The sequence below is a fragment of the Protobothrops mucrosquamatus genome, unplaced genomic scaffold (assembly GCF_001527695.2).
Source record: "Protobothrops mucrosquamatus isolate PMUCROS unplaced genomic scaffold, P.Mucros_1.0 scaffold8, whole genome shotgun sequence".
In the NCBI taxonomy this organism is placed as follows: domain Eukaryota; kingdom Metazoa; phylum Chordata; class Lepidosauria; order Squamata; family Viperidae; genus Protobothrops; species Protobothrops mucrosquamatus.
In genome coordinates, this window is record NW_015386395.1 from 600,839 (window position 1) to 621,415 (window position 20,577).

The window sequence follows — 20,577 nt, forward strand, 5'->3', positions numbered from 1 at the left end:
GGTGCCCCTACCCTCTGGAATGAACTACCCCCCGAGATCCGGATAATTCCGGATCTCCTTACCTTCCGTCGCGCCCTCAAGACATGGCTCTTTCAGCAAGCGGACCTGACCTAGGGTGGATTTTATATTGGGTTTTAAATATTCGGAAGACGCAACATTAAAATTCGGTTTAATTCGGTTTTAAGGGGGGGATTGTATACATGTTCTGGTTTTTAAATATGTTGTGCGCCGCCCTGAGTCCCTGCCGGGAGAAGGGCGGCATATAAATTAAATTAAATAAATAAATAAATAAATAAATGACATTGTCTATATCTCAATCCCAATCAGAAACTGAGCCAGTTTCAAGTTATCCTCAGATGTTCCACGTGGAGTTTTCCCTTTTCTTCCAACATAATTTTTGCCATGGGGATAATCTGGAATGCTTCATTGAGACGATGGTTGCTAACTCAGTGAGGGGATGAGACTTGCTCAGCTATGGGCCATTTTAGGCTAATGAGGGTCTTGTTGATTGTGAGAACCTGCCCTTCATAGGCAGTACTTGAACTGCCAGAAAACCTAGAAACCTGGCTTCCGCAGAGATACTTTTCCAAAACATTGTCAGATGTTATGCTGGCTCCTTATAAAGGGCGATTTAGTGCTCTTTTGAAAAAGGACTAGACCTTTGTTTGAAAACAGGTTTAGCCCCCTTTTTTGAGAGAGATAGTTCTGTTATGCATAAAAGATTGGTTTAAACCAGGAAAACTGGCTCCTCCCAGTTGTGTTTTTGTGGTTCTGTCCTCGTTAGGTACATGACAGATTTTGCATAACTTTGGCTTGGTTTTGCATGGTTATACTTTTCATTTTATTTTATTTTACTTTATTTTTACTTTGGTTGATGAGGAGGGTGCCTCCATTTTGCTGTATTCTGACTTCAATGGTGGTGACTGCTGTTATTATGCACAGGGCAATCATATTTGCACGTTCTCCATCGTCATCCACTAACCCAGGGATGGGCAACTATGGCCCCCTTTATGCCCTGCAAACTTCAACTCCCAGAATTCCTGAGCCCATAACTGCAGTAGCCGGGCCTGGCTACCATCAGCCACAAAGTCAGAACTGGATCTATTAATCATTTATCATTCTTAATCAATTAGTTACTCCCTTATAGCCCTAGCAAAAAAATAGAGTTGATTTATCAATCACTTCCTTCCATTTCATCACTCCTTTCCCCCCCCCCCCAATCCCAATTTCATATCCAGGCCTTTTCTCTTTCATTCAGACTATTTTCAGACAGGGGTTTAGCACCCTTTCAGAAAAGTGGTAGACCCATGTTCAGAAATAGGCTGAGGGACACGTCATATGCCTGGGCACCTCTGCCACTGTGCCAAATATGTCATTTCAAGCACATTCTTATGTGCTCAAGCTTGGCCCTTGTCAGGGAGCGTGATTATTGTTTTCCTGCCAGCAGTTTACTTTTGGTGGGAGGAGAAATAAACTTTATTTTTATTTACTTTACAATATTCCCTTCTCAAAGAACCTTTGAGTGGCATACAACTTGGAGGCATCCACTAATTGCTTTCTTTAACTTGCCCCCCCCATTAAATCCCTACGGATCACAACCATTGATGGTTTTGTTCCTAGACTAAGCAGGGGTCAGCAATAAGAGGAGGCACAATTTTTTAGACCTTCTCCATCTCCTTATGACTACCAAAATTTGTGGATGTCTTCCTGACAGTTGGTAATGTTAGGGGGCAAAAAACAACCCAAATCACTTATGTTGCACATAGGTAAAAGGGGTGGTGCTTTGATGACATGATTATGACCGCCATCTTGTTTTTTTATGGCCTTCGTGCAGACCCCAATTTCTGCATTGGAGAACTGGTGACTTGACCAAGGTCACCTAGTGCATTGGTAGCTGAGATGAGATTTAAAGATGCCAGACCTCAAGCCCTTAGGCCAGTGGTTCTCAACCTTTTTAATGCCGCGACCCCAACCGGTCGTAAGTCGAGGACTAAACTGGTCGTAAGTCGAGGACTAAACCAGTCGTAAGTCGAGGACTAAACCGGTCGTAAGTCGAGGACTGCCCAACCGGTCGTAAGACAAGGACTTTCCCTGCCCGGGAGCGCCGCGCATGCGTGGTTCCGCCCCCTGCGCCAGCCGAGGCGTAGCTGGCAAGCGGCAGAGACAGAGCAGGCCGACCACCAGCTGGCCCAGCCCAAGGGAGGTAAGGCACCCGCCGGAAAAGGGGGAAAAAATGGTGGACAAAAAAAATGGCGGACAAAAAAAATGGTGGACAGCCTTGCTTGGCGACCCCCATGAAATGGTCGATCGACCCCAAATGGGGTCCCGACCCACAGGTTGAGAACCACTGCCTTAGGCAGAAATGCTCCACACATTTATACATGGCTGTGACATCAAGCAGATGTCTCAGATTTTGGGCCCATGGAATCCTTCCAGTCAACCTAACCAGGTCATTTTTGATGGTCTGCAAGTATACAGGTACTCCTTGATTTATGACAATTGAGACCAAAATTTTTGTTGTTAAGCTAGGTGGTTAGTAAGTAAGTTGCACCCAATTTTACGATCATTTTGCCACGCTTGTTAAGCGAATCACTGCAGTTGTTAAGTGAATCATGTAATCATGAAAAAAATGTGGCTTCCCTCGTTGTCTTTGCTTGTCGGAAGCCGGCTGGGAAGCCTGCAAATGGCAGTCACATGACCCCAGGATGTCGCAACCCTGGCAGATACTTGGTGGTTGCCAAACATCTGAATTTTGATCATGTGACCATGGAGATGTTGCAATGGGCGTAAGTACAAGGACTGGTTGTAAGTTACTTTTTTCAGTACTGTTGTAATGGTTGTAAATTGAGGACTAGCTGTATTTAAAGGTAAAGGTAAAGGTTTCCCTGTCAGTCATGTCTCACTCTCTCTTTCTTAGCTGAGGGAGCCGGCGTTCTCCGAAGACAATTTCCGTGGTCATGTGACCAGCATGGTTACACGCCAAAGGTGCATGGAACACTGTTGTCTTCCCTCCGAAGTGGTTCCTATTAATCTACTCCCATTTGCCTGCTTTCAGACTGCTAGGTGGGCAGGAGCTGAGCCAAGTAACGGGAGCTCACTCCGATGTGTGGAGCTTGGGTCTCGAACCCTGGCAAGCTCAGCTTGTCTTTAGCTGCTGAGCCATCGCACCGCCCCTGACTGTAGCTGTAGTTAACAAAGTATAAAACGTGAGCCTGACACTTGCAGCTTTGCCTGACCCTCCAAGTCATTTCTGTAATCTACCAGCATTTTAAATATACTATAAACAGAGGTGACTCAAAAAGGGGGGCACTTGCAGAGGGGGTGCTGGCAAAAGTGGAAGTGTCGAGGAAGAATGTCACCCTCCCCTGCAGAAATCCAAATTTGACAGTGACGTCATGGCAAACTGGGCTTGTTCGGCTCACTGCTGCTCAGCTAGCCTCGTCCTGATGCTGCAATGTTTGCTGTGCTCACACCATCACTCACACGAGCTCTGATTTACATCACACACACACCCTTTGCACTGCCCCACAACTCTCAAGCCATCCCAGAAGGCTGGGACAGCCACAGTAAGGGTGGGGGGAGCCACAAGAAAGCAGAGATCCACTAGGACAGAGGAATGGGGCATACTTGATCACAGCCAAGTAGTGGTCTGCATTGCTCAGATCAAGGCACCATCTGAATCTGGGTTGGGTAGATGTCCCAGCCCAGCAACTGAGAGGTGACCAGAGGCAGAGTTTGGTTTATTTACCAACACGATGCTCAGCACACAAACCCTGGCTCCATTTTTTATGAACTGATTGGTTTGATTTCTATCTTGCCTTTATTCTTATTCAACTCACAGTGGCATACATAACACTCCTTTGGGGGGTGGGAGTTGGGCTGAGAAAGGGGGACTGGTCCAAAATCACCCAACTGGCTTTCATGCCTAAGGTGGGACTAGAACGCATAGGTTGCTGTTGATTGGCCCAAAGTCACCCAACTGGCTTTCATGCCTAAGGTGGGACTAGAACGCATAGGTTGCTGGTGATTGGCCCAAAGTCACCCAACTGGCTTTCATGCCTAAGGTGGGACTAGAACGCATAGGTTGCTGGTGATTGGCCCAAAGTCACCCAACTGGCTTTCATGCCTAAGGTGGGACTAGAACGCATAGGTTGCTGGTGATTGGCCCAAAGTCACCCAGCTGGCTTTCATGCCTAAGGTGGGACTAGAACGCATAGGTTGCTGGTGATTGGCCCAAAGTCACCCAACTGGCTTTCATGCCTAAGGTGGGACTAGAACGCATAGACTCCTGGTGATTGGTCCAGTCACCCAGCCAACTTTGATTCCTAAGGGGGGGACTAGAACTCAGCTGGTTTGTAGCCCAGCCCCTTCACCAATACAAACAGACTTAGGTAATTGCTGTAGTCTCTGACATGAACCCCAGCCATAGGGGGCTTCGAGCCCAAGTCCTCCATCATTGCCCCTTCTGCACATGGCAGATTTCTCTCAAATGCTATGGGCAAACCATTGGCAAACCAGGATTCAACTCAGAAGCTGTGTCTGGAAATCCAGTAGATTTCGGGTTGGGGGTGGTGGAGATGCCCTTCCCGTCAATCTTTGTCCGTTGCTCCTGACTTGCCAGTTGCCCTGAACTGTTTCTGCTACTGTTGGACAGACAGGGAAGAGTCAGGCAGGCCAGAAAAACTGGTGGTCTCTTTCTCTCTCTCCTCTCCAAGTGCTTCTCTGTTAGTGCATTTAGTGTCCTTTTCCTCAACTGCAAAGTGTGCAAGTACTTTTTCTCATCTGTGAAAATTAACAACTCTGTATTGAGGCTGACTATTCATAAACATTTGTAAGTGAACTCAAAATACGTGCCATCACCATAACGCTGGAAGAGGCAGGCTTGCAACCTTAACTTTGCTGAGCATGTGGCAGCGAAGGGTCAGCGCGATACCTTTTGTGGTTGTGGTTGTTAAAATCTTGGAAATGATGGAGATGTGCATCTGATGTGGATAAAATAAATAATGGCAAGGAATGCATTGCGGGCTGAGATTGTTGTCCTTTAAATGGAAAGAACCTGTATTTTATGTGCAAGACCTTTCAGACAACGGACTTGCAGTTGTGTGAATGGCTTTAAAAATTAAAGGTGGGCTGAGATATAAGTTAGGAAGCTGGGGCTGTATATGGGTGCAGAGGGACATACTGTATGTAGAGCATCAACTCTTTCCTTTAGCTGCTGTGCTTATTTGGCTCACCCCTCCAATATGCGCCTAACATTAATTTATCCATTGTTAATGCTGGCCATCGTATCATGTCTGGATGTCTTATCTACTTACTGAGGATATTTTCCGTGTTCTCCGTAACAAGGGGCCCTTCAGGATCAGGGTCAGGCCTCGGCTCCAGGAAGTATTCAGAAGCCACACAGCTGCCTTTTTTCTGACCTAGAAAAAAGAGACAATGCATAAAAATTCAGATAGCAAATGTGGCCCATATTGGACAGTGTTTCTGAACCTCAGCAAGTTTAAAAGGTGTGGACTTCAACTCCCAGAATTCCCCAGCCAGCAGGGGTTGGGGATTCCCGGGAGAATTCTGGAAATTGAAGTCCATATTACTTACAGTTGTTGAGGTTCAGAAGCATTGGTATAGGGCCTTGAGGGAAGCAATGGTACCTTGGTGGAAGACAGTCCCAAATCAGCAAGGCCATTACTATGTAATGGCCTCTGACCATTTCCAAAGCCCTAAGCTAGACTAGAAAGAAGGCAGTCAGCTTTTGTTCTGCTGTCCAGAACATCACATGGATGTGTTCCAGAGGCCCCAAGAGCCATCCTGGAAGAGATGCAACCCTTTTCTTTTATTCTTTCATCTCAGGATAAAAAATAACCAATGGCCCCAATATGTACACCTCTAGGGATAGGAGAACAGGAAGAGACAAGCAGGGATCCTTTTTAGTGAGTGCCACAAAAGATCAGATCCTCACAGATCCCCACGTGAAGGTCCAGTTGAACTGATTTATTGCTAATCATGCCTGTGCACAAGAATCTTCTTAACTAATGGGTTAATACCTGTTTGAGGTTAGATGGGATCAGCAGAATTCAAGGGAGGTTGGGTTTAGTTCACTTATGGCTATGTAGGGTTTCTAGGCTTATCCCTCCTTTAACTCCTCCACTTCTTCTCCTACATCACTTCAACAGCTTCCTGGCAGCTGGTTCAGCCGGTTAACCCTCCCCTTCTACCAGCATGCCACAGGCAAGGCCACTAGGAAGGGCCCCTGAGTCAAGGAACAAGTAGCCAAAGTCCCACGTTCCAAAGAGCATGTGGTATGCATATGCACTAGTTTGTTCATGAGATCTAGTAGATCAACACTGGAGACTCAGATTCAAATTCTATTTCCATGGAAGTTCAGTGGGTAACATTGGGCCACTCACTCTTCCCCCACCACCTCATAGGAATATTGTTGTGGAGCAAAAGCAGAGGAGGAACTAAGGGGCGCAGGACTTTGAGCTCCAGGATAACAATCTAGCAAGAAAACAAACAAAGAAATGTCTCTTATGTGCGCCTCTTTATTGTACTACTCCACACACCCTACCTTAGATCTAGCAAAGGAATAGAATAGAATAGAATAGAATAGAATAGAATAGAATAGAATAGAATAGAGTTGGAAGGGACCCTGGAGGTCTTCTAGTCCAGCCACCTGCTTAAGCAGGAGATCATACACCATCTAGGACAGGTGATTGTCTAATCTTTTCTTAAAAGTCTCCAGTGATGGAGCGCCCACAATTTCTGGGGGTAAGCTGTTCTACTGGATGATTGTCCTCACTGTCAGGATGTTTCTCCTTAATTCCAGGTTGCTTCTCTCCTTGATCAGTTTCCAACCATTGTTTCTCGTCCTTCCCTCTGGTGCTTTCGTGAATAACGTGACCCCTTCTGTCTTGTGGAGCCCCTCAGATACTGGAATAAGTATTGTCGTTACTTGACAACTGATTGATTGATTGATTGATTATGTGCCATCAAATTGTTTTAAATTCCTGGGGTCTGTGTGTGTGTGCATATGTGCACATCCACAAACACAGATCTACTAAAGCTCTCATTCTTGGTTAACTGGGCAAAACAGTGCGTCATAGGGCAACAATTTTTGAACTGAGAGATTTCAAATGGGCTAACTTACAGAATGTATCCAAAACCTGGGACCCAGGACTCCCATTCAAATGAAATTTGGCAAATTTTATAAAACATTTTTATGACACAAAAATCATCATAAAACAGTTTATGGTGTAATACAAAATGTCACAAAATATTTTCTGTGCTGATGTTTGTGTCCAGTTTATTTGGATATTCAAGCTGGAGGCTGACAGTTTGATTGTGCTATGGAGTTCAATCTGGGCTACTTTCAAGACAGATACGTCTCTGAATTCATTTCCAATAAAGGCAGTACATTAGAAATTCTGTCACTGTTAAAAACTCTGAAGAATCTGATAAGGAAATATTTCTGAAAGGATGAGCCAATGGGTCATAGAGTTCCTAGTATAGGCAATCCTCGATTTATGACCACAATTGAGCCCAAAATTGAGCAAGGCAGTCATTAAGTGAGTTTTGCCCCATTTTATGAACTTTTTGTCATATTTGTTAAGCAAATCACTGCAATTGTTAAGAGAATCATGCAGGCGTTAGGTCAGGGGTAGACAACCTTGGCTCTTTTATGACTCGTGGACTTCAACTCCCAGAATTCCTGAGCCAGCATGGCTCAGCTTGGAAACCTCTCCCTTTCCCCTCAGCATGGCTGGCTCAGGAATTCTGGGAGTTGAAGTCCACAAGGTTGCCTACCCCTGCGTTAGGTGAATTTGGCTTCCCCCATTGACTGCTTGTTGGAAACTGGTTGGGAAGGTTACAAATGGTGATGACGTGACCACGGGACTGTGCAACTGTCATAAATAGATGCCAGTTGCCAAACGGCCAAACTTTGATCATGTGACCATGGGCTGCAAAGGTCATAACTGTGAAAACTGGACAAAAGTCACTTTTTTTTCAGTGCCATTGTAACTATGAACGGTCACTAAGCAAATGGTTGTAAATGGAGGACTACCTCTATCTATGCATGTTATTTGATGTATCTAAATCAGTGTTTCTCAATGTCCGCAATGTTAAGAGGTGTGGCCTTCATTTCTCAGAATTCTTTAGCCAGTTGGCTGGGGAATTCTGGGAATTCACACATCTTAGAGCTGCTGAGATCGAGAGACACCAATTTAAAATGCATTTTTTTGGAGAGGGGTCTGCAGCTTTCACCAGACTGTCCAAAGGATCTGTGGCACAAAACGGGTAACAATCCTTGACTTAGAGGCAGGAATAAAGGGTGATATCGTTGCACAGGAAAGACAAGATAGCTAAATGTGCCTGGCTGGATAGTTAAATTGCATAATTTAAACAAATGCAGTATCTGTAAAGGCAGTATTTGCAATCTTTCTAGCATTATTCATTGAAAAGAAGACAGGCAGGCCTTCTCATTCCAAGACCCTTAATGGATTCTCCTTACTTGGAGATAACATAAGGTCAACTCTTCCCTGCCTCCCCAGCCTCATTAGCATAGCTCAGAATTCAGAGCCAACTTTTTAGGCAAATCTAGGTAAATGACAGTTCTCTGAAGAACCTTGTCAAGAGCTGAGCTGCAGACCACTCCAGACCTTCTGGGAAGAAATCTATTTCATGGTTTCCCACATTGCCCAGTGATTTCAACATTGCATGTAGTCAACCAGAAATAAATTGACTAGAATTTACCCAAATAAGAAAAGGCCTATTTAAATATATCTTTTAATTTATTTTAAATTTTGTAGATTTGTATCAATTGTTCTGTTTTAACTGGCTGTAAGCCGCCCTGAGTCCACCAGGAGAAGGGCGGGATATAAATACAATAAACCAAATATCAATTTTGCCCAAGGCATTATTTTGCTGCTGTGGCTATCAAGCGTTGTTCTGTTGTAAAATTATCAGCTAGGGCTAGGCTGGAAGAAGCTTAGCTTGGAGTCTTTCTGCAGCTGCAAGCAGCACAAGCTAGACCTCCCTCAAGATCCATGAAGCCTTATCTGGTTGTTCCCAAGGTAAGCAGTCTGGTGAGATTCTTGTAGCATAGGTGGTAGACAATAAAGTTATTGATTTTTGTTATTCATGAGTGGTTCTGGTTGCATCTGATATGATCTGAAGAATATACGGGAATTTAGGAAATGAGGAACGTTGAGTCTGGGTTTAGTCCTGAGATCCTAAGATGGAGATACTAAGGTTGCTCCTAAGATCAGAGGATCAGAATAGAGCTGGATGGGACCTTGGAGGTCTTCTAGTCCAGCCCCCTGATCAAGCAGGGGTCCTTATATTATCATTTCAGACAAGTGGCTGTCCAGTCTCTTCTTAAAAACCTTGAGTCATGAAGCACCCACAACGCCTGAAGGCAAGCTGTTCCACTGGTTAATTGTCCTCGCTGTTAGGAAGTTTCTCCTTAATTCTGGGTTGCTTCTCTCTTTGATCAGTTTCCATCCATTGTTTCTTGTCTTGCCTTCTGGTGCTTTGGAAAAATAAACTGACCCCCTCCTCCTTGTGGCAGCCTCTCAAATACTGGAATACTGCTATCATGTCCCCCCTAGTCCTTCTTTTCTCTAGACTGGTCATTCCCAAATCCTGCAACCGTTCTTCATGTCTTTTAGTCTCCAGGGCTTTAATCATCTTATGATCCTAATAATATGGTCCTACCATTAATAAATGAAGGCAGCATTGGAGGGGAGTCCTTAGACCCTTACCTGCAAAGAAGCAAACCCTCCAGAGGCCAGCATGGAGTGCCATGACTATTTCCGTGGTCTGGTTTTGCGGAAATACAATCCCTTCCTCCATGAACAGCCAATAGTCAGTACTGACAGCAATGCCCACCAGGAGCAGCCCGCACGCTCCAAAAACACTAGACAGCAGGGTCAAGGCGCGACTGCTGCAGTTACTCATCCTAGGTGAGAGAGAGAGCGACTGGCCAAATGCAGCGCAAGGACCTGGAAGAGAAATAAACCCCAATCAGTCCAAACCTCCAGGGGAGTACTAAAAACCAAACAAAACTGACAACAGAATAACAGAGTTGGAAGGACCTTGGAGATCTTCTAGTCTAACCTTCCGCTCAAGCATGTCAGACGAATTCAGACAAAAACCCTTGTGATTTTTACCGGAACATTTGTTGCCCGTTTTTGAATCAAATGTGTTGATTCCCAGAGATCTTTATATTGTTGTGGGAAGTCAGTCCCCCCTCAGAGAAGTAAATATTAAAAGGGCACAAAAATATATTTCCTTAAAAGGATTTTAAAAGCAGAAACCAACCCTGCCCCCAAGTCTCTCTGTCCCAAGCAGAAGCCAGCTCTGTACAAATGCAGATGTAAACCATCAGGAAAGTTAGAGCTAGAAGCTAGGAAGACAAAGACACCTAAAATCTGCATACCCCACCCAAATTCTAAGAGTCATTAGCCCAGCACCAGGGAAGCAGGATATGACCTTTGGGACATAATAGGACTAACCCATCACCATCAAAATACCAGAAAGGCACACCCAGACTCAGGTCAGAATACGTGACACAGGAAATACAAAGCCTAAATCAGGAACAGGAAACTATTCCAAACAAAAGAGGGTATAAAAACCTACTCCCCACATGTGCTCAGCCCTTTTTTTCTCTCCTCTTTCCTGCCAGAACCATCTTTCTGTCTGGCTCTTCAATAAACTGCAACCTTCTTTCTAAAGCAGTCGCCATGTTGTTTATTTATCCCCGGCTTGGATGAACCAGAATGAAGACTTTTCCTTCAACATTGTCTTGGATAATTTGAGCAAGCGGGGCCACCAAATCCATTAAAACTCTCTCCAGGCCCCAAGGAATCTGATATTGTACATAAGTTCTGAAAGATTTCCTAAGGGTGGTCTCTCCTCTTTGCATTTTTCTGATTTGGAAATGTTAAATATTTGACTATGAAACCCAGGGCAGGGATGAAGTTTCCTCCTGTAATGTGTACTAGAGCAGGCTTCCCCTAAGAAGGGAAGCCTCGATGAACCAGGATTACAAGTCCCATAACTTCTAGTCTCCCAGGGCTTGTATTTATCAATACAGGTTGCAAAAATCCTATGCCAGCATTTGGCAGGAAGATACTCAGAATGGCTCCATGTAGTTTGTAGTTTCTTAGGAACCCTGTTTTTCTGTCTCTGGTCTCTTTATTGTTCTCATGTGCCAGGAATTCTAGTTTCTACTCTTGCACATTAAAGTGACAATTTTAACAGGGGAATTATGATTGCTTGTATTCAGCCTAACGAATTTTCTGACATTTTGTAAGTGTCATACAGGAGTCATTTTCCAACCCGAGGTTTCTTCTTCTTTTTGAAAGAGTAATCTGATATCTACCAAACTTTGCTACTTAGCCCATGGCTGGCTCTAAATTTGGAAAACTGCTTAATGGATGAGGCCCCTTCACAACCTTGGCTGATCATGATGGTTGCAGTAGTATTGACAACTTTGCTGTATTGAATAACATCAGGCAACTAAGTCTGAGAACACCATTTTCTGATTTCTTAAAACATTTCTAAGTGTTGTTCAGATGAGAGCCATTGTGGGAAAGCTAAATATGATTGCTGGATCCAGTGGCTGGATGTTGACTGGAATATCTCTTGCATGTATAAAAAAATTACATTTCACCAATGGTAGAACATGTCCCCCAACAACTATCTGAATATGCAATAGTGTGGTAATAATTTTGCTGAACTGTCTTTGAAAAATGTGACTTTTCCATATCCATCCATCCATCCATCCATCCATCCATCCATGTCTGTCTGTCTGTCTGTCTGTCTGTCTGTCTGTCTGTCTGTCTGTCTGTCTGTCTGTCTGTCTACCTACCTACCTACCTACCTACCTACCATCTCTCTCTCTCTCTCCATCTATCTATCTATCTATCTATCTATCTATCTATCTATCTATCTATCTATCTATCTATCTATCTATCTATCTATCTATCTATCTATCTATCTATCTATCTCCTACCTTGTATACCACCATCTTGTCGGAGGCAACTCTCTAAAACAAATCCCTCTCTAAAAACACAGGATTCTTGGACTCTATGTACATTTCTCAAAAGATTGTAAATAGTAGTAAAATGATCTACATGAAGAAGATCCTAGATTTCTTATAGCTTTTCTGAATATATGTTCAAGTGCAGAATAGATCATTTCAGTCCTTTATTAACATGAGACCTGCAGGACCATCTTGAGTTCATGCTTGTTCCAGCCAATAAAATAATCAATTCCTATATAAATAATATTGACCAACCCAAAGATAAACCATGTTCCTGAATCAAACAGTGTGCAATACAGCAGAAAGGATCCTATATAGCTTGAACTGTGAACTACTATACAGTTGTCCTTGCAGTTTAGCTCCTAGACAAGTTTGAACAACAAAACCTCCTAAGAACTTTCTAAGAACACAGATGGTAACAGGGATGATAAGGGTGAGGAGGACACAGTACAGTTTTTCTCTCTGCTTTTATCAAGGTTTTCAGCCCTTAATGAGGACATTAAAGACCAGAATTTGAAAGCAGTATTTGATTAGTGTGTGGGAAGACAGGTTTCACACTCTATTATAAAAATATTTTTGCAGAGGGTTGGTGGACCAGGACTAGCAACAGGGTTTGGTGTAACTTGGCACAATCTGCTGAAATTTAGTCCAATAAGAGGATCATCTGCCAAGCTCAACCTTCTACTACGCTTCTGCTTTTGTTCCTTGACCTCACAGATTGCATTCACTTGCCTTTTCCAGAAATGTAAGCCATGACAAGAGTGAATAAGAGGAACATTTTCCACTTAATCTCCTTCTAATGGTGGGGAGAAACCACCAAGGAGAACTTACACAACTTTCTCTCCCCAAACTTTCAGCTGACACTTGTCAAGCACAAAGGATTAGAACTATATATTAAGTTGCAATTCAAAAAGGGTTTACTGCTCAAGCCTATACACAAGAATCTAATCAACAACTAAAGTTCAATACTATATTGGCACCAAATAAGGGTCAACGGAATTCAAAAGGGGTTGAACTTGGACCATCTGTGACAACTTATTGACTCTAAACTGATGACGTGCTTAGCTCTGCCCCCCAGCTCTGCTTGCTCTTCTACACACTGAAATTATGAGGGAAGAGTGCCTGTTAACAGTTTGATACAGAATTTCTGCCAAAGATCTATCTGGTAATTTGAAAATTATATGCAAATGCCTTTTTTCCCTTTCTATTCATAAGATGCACTTCTTTGGAAGTTCTGCATTTGGGTGAATTCTTCATACTCAGAGAGGAAGAACATCACACATGCTTAGTTTCCCTTGAGATATGCGTCTGGTACCTGACAGGAACAACTTGTGTTCCAGAAATAAAACACTGATTCCAGACTTCCTTCAACTATCCCGATTTTCATCCACACATTTTTAACAAGCTTCTTCCTCCTCTCATGCCACCCTACCAAGAATGTCAAAAACCAGAATTTCTACACTTTCTTATGAATATGTTATAGTTTTAGCTATATAAAAATGCCTTAAGAAATATAATCTTTTTGGTTTACTTCTCTTTGTATAAGGGTGAGACACAGAAGGATTATTGTCACGGAACAAGTTTATGCATGGTTAACTGAATTATGATTTACTGGATTGGACCAATTGTCTGGGATTGGATGGTATTTTGGACTAGGTTTGCAGAAGATGGAAATTTGAGATCTAGCCAGCTATTTTGGTGGTTCAATGTGCCACATGAAAACAGCCAAAATGTAAGCACCACTTATTTCTCAACCTTGGTAACATGAAGATGGGTGGACTTCAACTCCCAGAATTCCCCAGCTAGCATGACTGCACCAATCTCCTTCAAAGATGTGGACCTCTGGGGTTCAGGTTCCCTGCCCCATTTTCCTCAGTACCTCCTTGTTGGCTACCCACAAATATTACCTGCCCTTTTATTTCCGGTCACAAACTTATAATTCTCTTCAGGATATCATTTTGCATTTTCAAAGTCTAACATCTTCTCCACTTGCAATGCATTTTCAAGAACTATTCACTCGTATCTACTGGAGTTTCTAATTATGTTTTCTCTGGCCACATTTGTGCCATTGACATAACTCCCCTTCTTCTCAGGATACAATTACCTGTGATCATATCTGCACATAAGATAGAAAAGTGGTATTTGGGCTGGATAGAGGATAGAGGACCAGGGGAGAATGGCAAAGAATACAGGCATAAGCTGAATAGCAGCCCTGTTTAGGGGACTCAAGAATGGGATAGGTTCCTGTCTGTAATAGTGGACCTCTTGCTTTCTTAGGCCTTGTGGATAATTCCTAGCAATGTAGCGTCACCCCAGCTGCTAGCTGAGAAACTTCATCTCATGTCTCCCATCTGCAATGGGTTTATTTTGGTTACAGAAGGTGACACACTACCCATCCTACACAAACCCTGTTCCAAATCAGCACACACACACACGCGCATATAACACAATCAGGCACATAACTCTGCCTGTGAGTGTGTGGAGCAGTATATGTGTGAAGAAAGAGGGGGATTACATCAGCTAGTGAGAAAAGGGATGTTTATGTTTATAGCCAGAGACCAAGGTATGGATGAACAGACAATCCAGTTCAGGCAGGTATATATACTGTATATATGTATGTGTATATGTTAAACACACACACACTCTCTTCAGTGCAGAGGGATGTTTAAAGAGATGGATGACACTTGGGAAAGTAGCTTCTTTGCTAGAAAGTTACAAGTAGAAGAGACAGCAATCTTAAGAGATGCCTGTTCTAGATTTCTTGCTTACGGTTCCTGGGTAACTAGATGATTGAAGAGGAAAACTGAAATGTAAATATTTAAGAGAATATTGGACACTTTTAGAAAATGTCAGGAGACACAATGGATTATTCATATAGGCAGTCCTCAATTTACAACAATTCATTTAGTGACTGAGGTTACAACAGCACTGAAAAAAGTGACTTAGGACCGTTTTTCACATTTATGACAGAAATGTGGTAAAATGGGGCAAAACTCTCTTAACAAATGTCTCACTTAGCAACATAAATTTTGGGCTCAACTGTGGTCATAAGTTGAGGACTACCTATATTGTTTTGGGTTACTGTTAGGATTTTTAATAATTATCTACCTGCCTGTTAACCTGTCTTCTCTTACAATTTGTTGCGTGCTGTTTACTACTCTCTGTGTCCAAGATAGAATAGATTAAACATTTCACAAAACATGTCCAAAAACGCACTTGCCTTTCACCCATATATCAGTATGTCTAAATATTACACGCACATGGTTTGTGCATGAAGCTAATTACCCATGATTTATTTATCCATGATTTATCACATACTATACTTAACAGAATTCACCCAGCAGACTAAGCAAAACCCCAAAACATATGCACAAGATCTGTTGACACAAAAGGCAAAAAACAAAACAAAATCCAGCACATGGAAATGGGCTGGGAACTATGCCACTTTCCATTGGACATTCATCACTATTATAAATGTTGGCCTACACAGATGTATTTTTTTCACACACTAGGTCTAACAGGATATGTTAGCACAATTAAATACACATTCTGAATGGCAAGCCATATACCGTATTTTCAAAATCCTGGTATTCATATGCAAGAAACTCTGGTCCTGTGTTCAATTAACCACTTTAGAATTATATTTGCCCACAGTTTTGTTAGAGCTCTCCAACAGGATATTTCCAGATTTGTTCATCTCTCATTGGTCCAAACAGCAGGGTCGCAGGACATAGGAATGGGGAAGGAATCATATCTAAGGGGTGCCACAAAGAAAAGTCAACCTATTTTCCAAAGCACCTGAAAGCAGGACAGGAAGCGATGGATGGAAACTAATCAAGGAGAGAAGCAACCTAGAACAGGGGTGTCAAACTGCCGGCCTATGGGCCGGATGCGTCACGCTGAAACCGTACCCACCCCATTGCCAGCAATGGGGAAAAAGTCGTGATATGTCGTGACACGTCACATGACATTGCGAGTTTGACATCCCTGACCTAGAACTGAGGAGAAATTTCCTAACAGTGAGAACAATTAATCAGTGGAACGGTTTGCCTTCAGAAGTTGTGGGTGCCCCATCTCAGGAGGTTTTTGAGAAGAGATTGGACAATGATTTGTCTGAAATGGTATAGGGTTTCCTGCCTGAGCAGGGGGTTGGACCAAAAGGTTCTTTCCAATTCTGTTATTCTGTATATATATTTTGAAAGAACATGAGACTCTAGTGCCTTTGACTATTACTTTTCCAGAGTGAAAAATATCAAGATGTTATGGATTTGTTTCAGACTCTCTTAACAATCAGTGAAGACAATATGGCAATTGCCAATGTATCTTAGAGCCTTGGCCAAGTGATCTGCTTGGCGTGGACCAAGCCATTTGTCTTTAGTGAGGGCAGCCATCTTTGCCAGCCTCACTGGGTCTTCAATAGTAGCAGAATCCACAAAAATATAGCAAGTGAAATCCCTCCTTTTTTTTTAATGGAAGGAAAAACTAAGCTATTAGCAAAGTTAGTGTGATAGATTCATCTAGCTGAAGCCAAGTGATGCTTTTCAGAGGCATTGAGCTACAATCATCAAACAATGTTGGGTAGGGCTGGTTTTCCAAAATAAATAAAGATTGTGAAGTTGGGAAATCTGATTTTTTTTTTTAAACGAGGAACAGTTCCAAATCTGCAGCCAGCCACAAATCTCACTGGATAATTCAGCCTAACCTCGTTGAGGTGAAGACCCGTACACTGTGCTGAGCCCCTCGGTGTGTTTGTGTGATACAATCAGAGTACAATTAATGTAAGGCTATTTCACAGATCTGTTTTTAGAATAAAATGGAACATACTTATACCTAACCCATATCTTCTCCTCCAAGCTTGGGGGGGGGGGACGGGATATAACTCTAAACACATTGGATCTGGAGGAATTTTAAGGGACACCAATGATTTTTTAGAAGACTAATGGATTTTGGATAGGGTATTTTTTTTTTTACTTCTCTATAATAAATGGCAAGTGGAAATAGAAAATCCAACTTCCACTTTACATATCTGTTTCCAAAGTCAAAATGGTAAGCTCCATTTATAAGGAAGCATAAATGCCATTTTGGACTTCAAAGCCCAGAATTCTCCAGTTAGCATCCTGGCAGGGGAATTCTAGGAGTTGAAGCCCATTTCACCAAGTTTGGGAAATACTGGTTTAAATCTGCCCATTCACCCCAAGGAACACCTTTGTTCACCAGCTTTGTTTATTTATGCCTTGACATTAGGGGAGGGGTCAGATAGGTAGACCTGAGAGGCCCCCAAATAGCGAATAAGCATTAGGGGTGTTGGAGAGCTAGGGGTTGTGCCTGAACACACCTTCCTTACCTCACATCTCCAAATGTGTCAGACTATATATGGACTTTTTATATTGTTTTTAAATATACTGCTTGCCACCCAGAATCAGGTGCAATATTTAAGCTGAACGGCTCTGTAAACATTCTACAATAAACAAATCGCAAACAAATTTCAGTCCTTCTCAGAGAACCTATTTCAGCCTATCCAAGAAGCTAAGGCTAGGAAAGTAAATTAGATGTTCCTTTGTTTATGACCAGCAGTCTAGCCACTATGCCCTACTGCCTCCTCCCACACAACCTCTCAGCACCAAGGGAGGCATAATAACATTTCCTCCATCATCCCTTTCACTGCATAAGATGATACTCTGGCTTCCTGATGCTCCAACTCACAGCATACTACTATTATTGTAGGAATGATGCTGTGCCTGACACAGATTCACAAAGGTAGTAAAATTAGCTCTATGCCAGCCTGCCTCCTATTTGGTTCTCATGTGCCATGTCAGTCTGGTACTGATCTCCGTCCCATCCCACCACCAGGAGCTTCTCCTTCCAGCCGTGGCTACACCGCCTTCACCTGTCAAGAAATACAAGCTCGTAGCTGTATCACCTCTGGAATTACCTGAATTGTTGGTGTTAGTGTTCTTTTGTGTAAAATCACCCAGTCTCTTAACAGACTCCCCCAGCTAAGCTCCATCATGAGGATAAGCTCAGCTCAGGTAGTACGATGCCATTCCAAATATTGATATTCCTGTGCTAGTGGTGGGAATATCCCCCATAACCCCATCTAGACAGAAAGGTAGAAAATTCACATGGAAGCCTTTCTTGAACGAAACTTCCCTATAAAAGACATTCTTCTGAAAAACACAGTCAGCCAAGAATGTGTGAGAAAAATGCTTAGCTTAATTCCACCAGCATATCCAGGACAGGACAGGACAGGACACACACACACACAGACAAAGATAACCCTTGTTCGCTGTATAATATAGGAATCATCCTCAATAAATTATATGTGCCCGTGATAGAATATTAATAGCAGGTAGTAGGGGGTGGGGTTACCCTAACCCCAGTGCATGAAAAGATACATGCTAAGACAAGGAAAATAGGAGTTAAGGGAAATCATGCAAAAATATCAAGGCATCGAGCAGAGAGATGTACAATACCCTGTGTGCAATTATTCTTGTAGGCAGATCGATGCTTGAAAAAAAAAATGAGGGGAAAACCTCCATCAGTTTCTTAGTCACATGTGTGCACACACAGAGACACACACTGCACAATAGTCCAAGCATCCTCAATCTTGTATTCTTCAAATGTGTTAGGACTACAACTTCACCGTTAATCAGCCTCCATGATGGGGGTGGTGGTCATGGCAGCCCAACCAATATATCTGGAGGCTGGAAAAGGCTGCCCTGATGCACCATCTAGAGAAAGGTGTTAAAGATTCTTACATCCTCTCCTAACCTGTCCTATTAAACCTGCACAACACACTAGCACAATCTCAGAAGCGGGCTAAGCGAAAAACACTATACTATTGCAAGAAACCAGTCTCATATTATGCCTAAAATCACAGTTTGCCTGCCTGCCTATCAGCGAGGAGCTAAAGGAATCTATGTATGACACCAATTCTCTCCCTCTGCCCTAATACACGCACACACACCCAGCCCTCTTACGCTTCTGTAGGATAACAGACACATCCTATCATTCTGGCTCTAGAACACACCCCAATAGAAGTATGAATCTCAGACAAAAAAAAATCTTATGCTCCTGACACATTGATCATCTTTCTCAGCATGATGGAGAAAACAGTGAAGACACTTGCAGCAGCAGCAAGTTGATGACAATTGGTTCAAAGATGGTTGTTTTAAAACCAAAGGTGGACAGGTGCTGTTTTTACCCATGCACATTTTCACGAAAGCTGCAATGGGAATTTTATTTCCAATGAAAATTTGCACTTTTAGGAATAGACAGTTGTCCCAAGTAGGCAATACGCATGTGTAGTGGCAAAGAAAGTTGCCACCTGCAGTATCCCACAATCTTAGACTGGGGATTATTATACCAATAATTACCTGCCCTGTATTTCAGCACCCAGTACCCAGAAGTAGACTTAAGACAACTGTATGTGCATAAAACATCCAGCCACACACTTACTATCAGAAAGGAATTAAAAGATGGAGATATCTGAAGTAGAAGGCAATTCCTTAAAAAAAGGGGGGGAAAAAGAACCAGAAAGATTCAAGACCCCAACCGTTACACATCTGCAACACACCTAGATACTCCACAACCACCATTCCAGTGCCTAGTGGGATAAAGGCCACAAGCTGGCAAAGCAGCCAAAGTTGTCCAAAGTAGGATTCACATCTCCTATGAATCAGCCCCCAAAGGAAGAGATAAACAAGGGGATTCTCTAGGAAGATCAGCAAGGGCGGTGGGGTAGGGGATGATGGGGTTGCCGATGGCCCCAGTTTTCCAGTATATACAGAACTCTAGTCTCTGGAGTTCTGCCTGGCATCCTGGTTTATGGAGTGACACCGGACAGGCTGCATAGTTCCAAGGCATGAATGCAGAGGGGCACGCACGCACATCTCTCCCCCCCCCTCCAGAACCAGCAGGGCCCGGGGGAAGCCGGCCCAGGGAAGGCAGACAGTGGCTCTCAAGTAATAGGGTTGGCCGACCACGGCAGGGATCGGCCGGAAGGGCAGCCGCTCGTCTCACCTTGCGGTTAGAACGCCGCGGGGGCTCCGGATTCCTCGCTCGCCTTCCCCCGCACCTGCATCGCTCCCTTGCTTGTTCCTTCGCCTTGTTTTGCACTCCGACGTCGGCGGCGGCCGGGGAGGGGAGCAGGTTGGGGAAAACCGCCTTTTCCCCCTTTTCTGAGAGGGGAGGGCGGAATGGGGACCCCCGGCTTCAAGGGCTGGCCTTCTGCAAGCCCAAAGGCCAGGGGTCTATTGCTGGGTGCCCCATCCAGAAGTTTGCTTCATTCCAAAGTGAGGAAGAAGAAGGAGCGTGTGCGTGTGTGTGTGTGTGTGTGTGTGCGTGCGTGTTGGGAGGAGGAGGAGGAGGAGAGGACGGGTGCAGCGTTTCGAAAGGGGCGACGGAATGGAAAAAGGAAACGCTGCAGCAGTGGACAAGCGGGGGGTAAATCTCGATCGGGGAGCGGGAGAGAAGGAGGGAGGGAGAGGAGGGAGGAAGGAAGGAATGCAGCAGCGGGAAGGGAGGGGGGCAAT

General features: G+C 43.6%; 1 protein-coding gene across 1 annotated transcript in view; it reads right to left on the reverse strand.

Annotated features, from left to right (window-relative positions):
• LOC107282538 (voltage-dependent calcium channel gamma-7 subunit) overlaps nt 1–9,954 on the reverse strand; it is a 32,530-nt gene extending 22,576 nt beyond the window's left edge. Inside the window, exons 1-2 of the mRNA XM_015810332.1 lie at nt 9,759–9,954; nt 5,316–5,420 (exon numbers count right to left, since the gene is read on the reverse strand). Coding sequence (XP_015665818.1) covers nt 5,316–5,420; nt 9,759–9,954 — 301 coding nt within the window. The remainder of the gene's footprint in view (nt 1–5,315; nt 5,421–9,758) is intronic.
• Between the last annotated feature and the right edge of the window lie 10,623 nt (nt 9,955–20,577).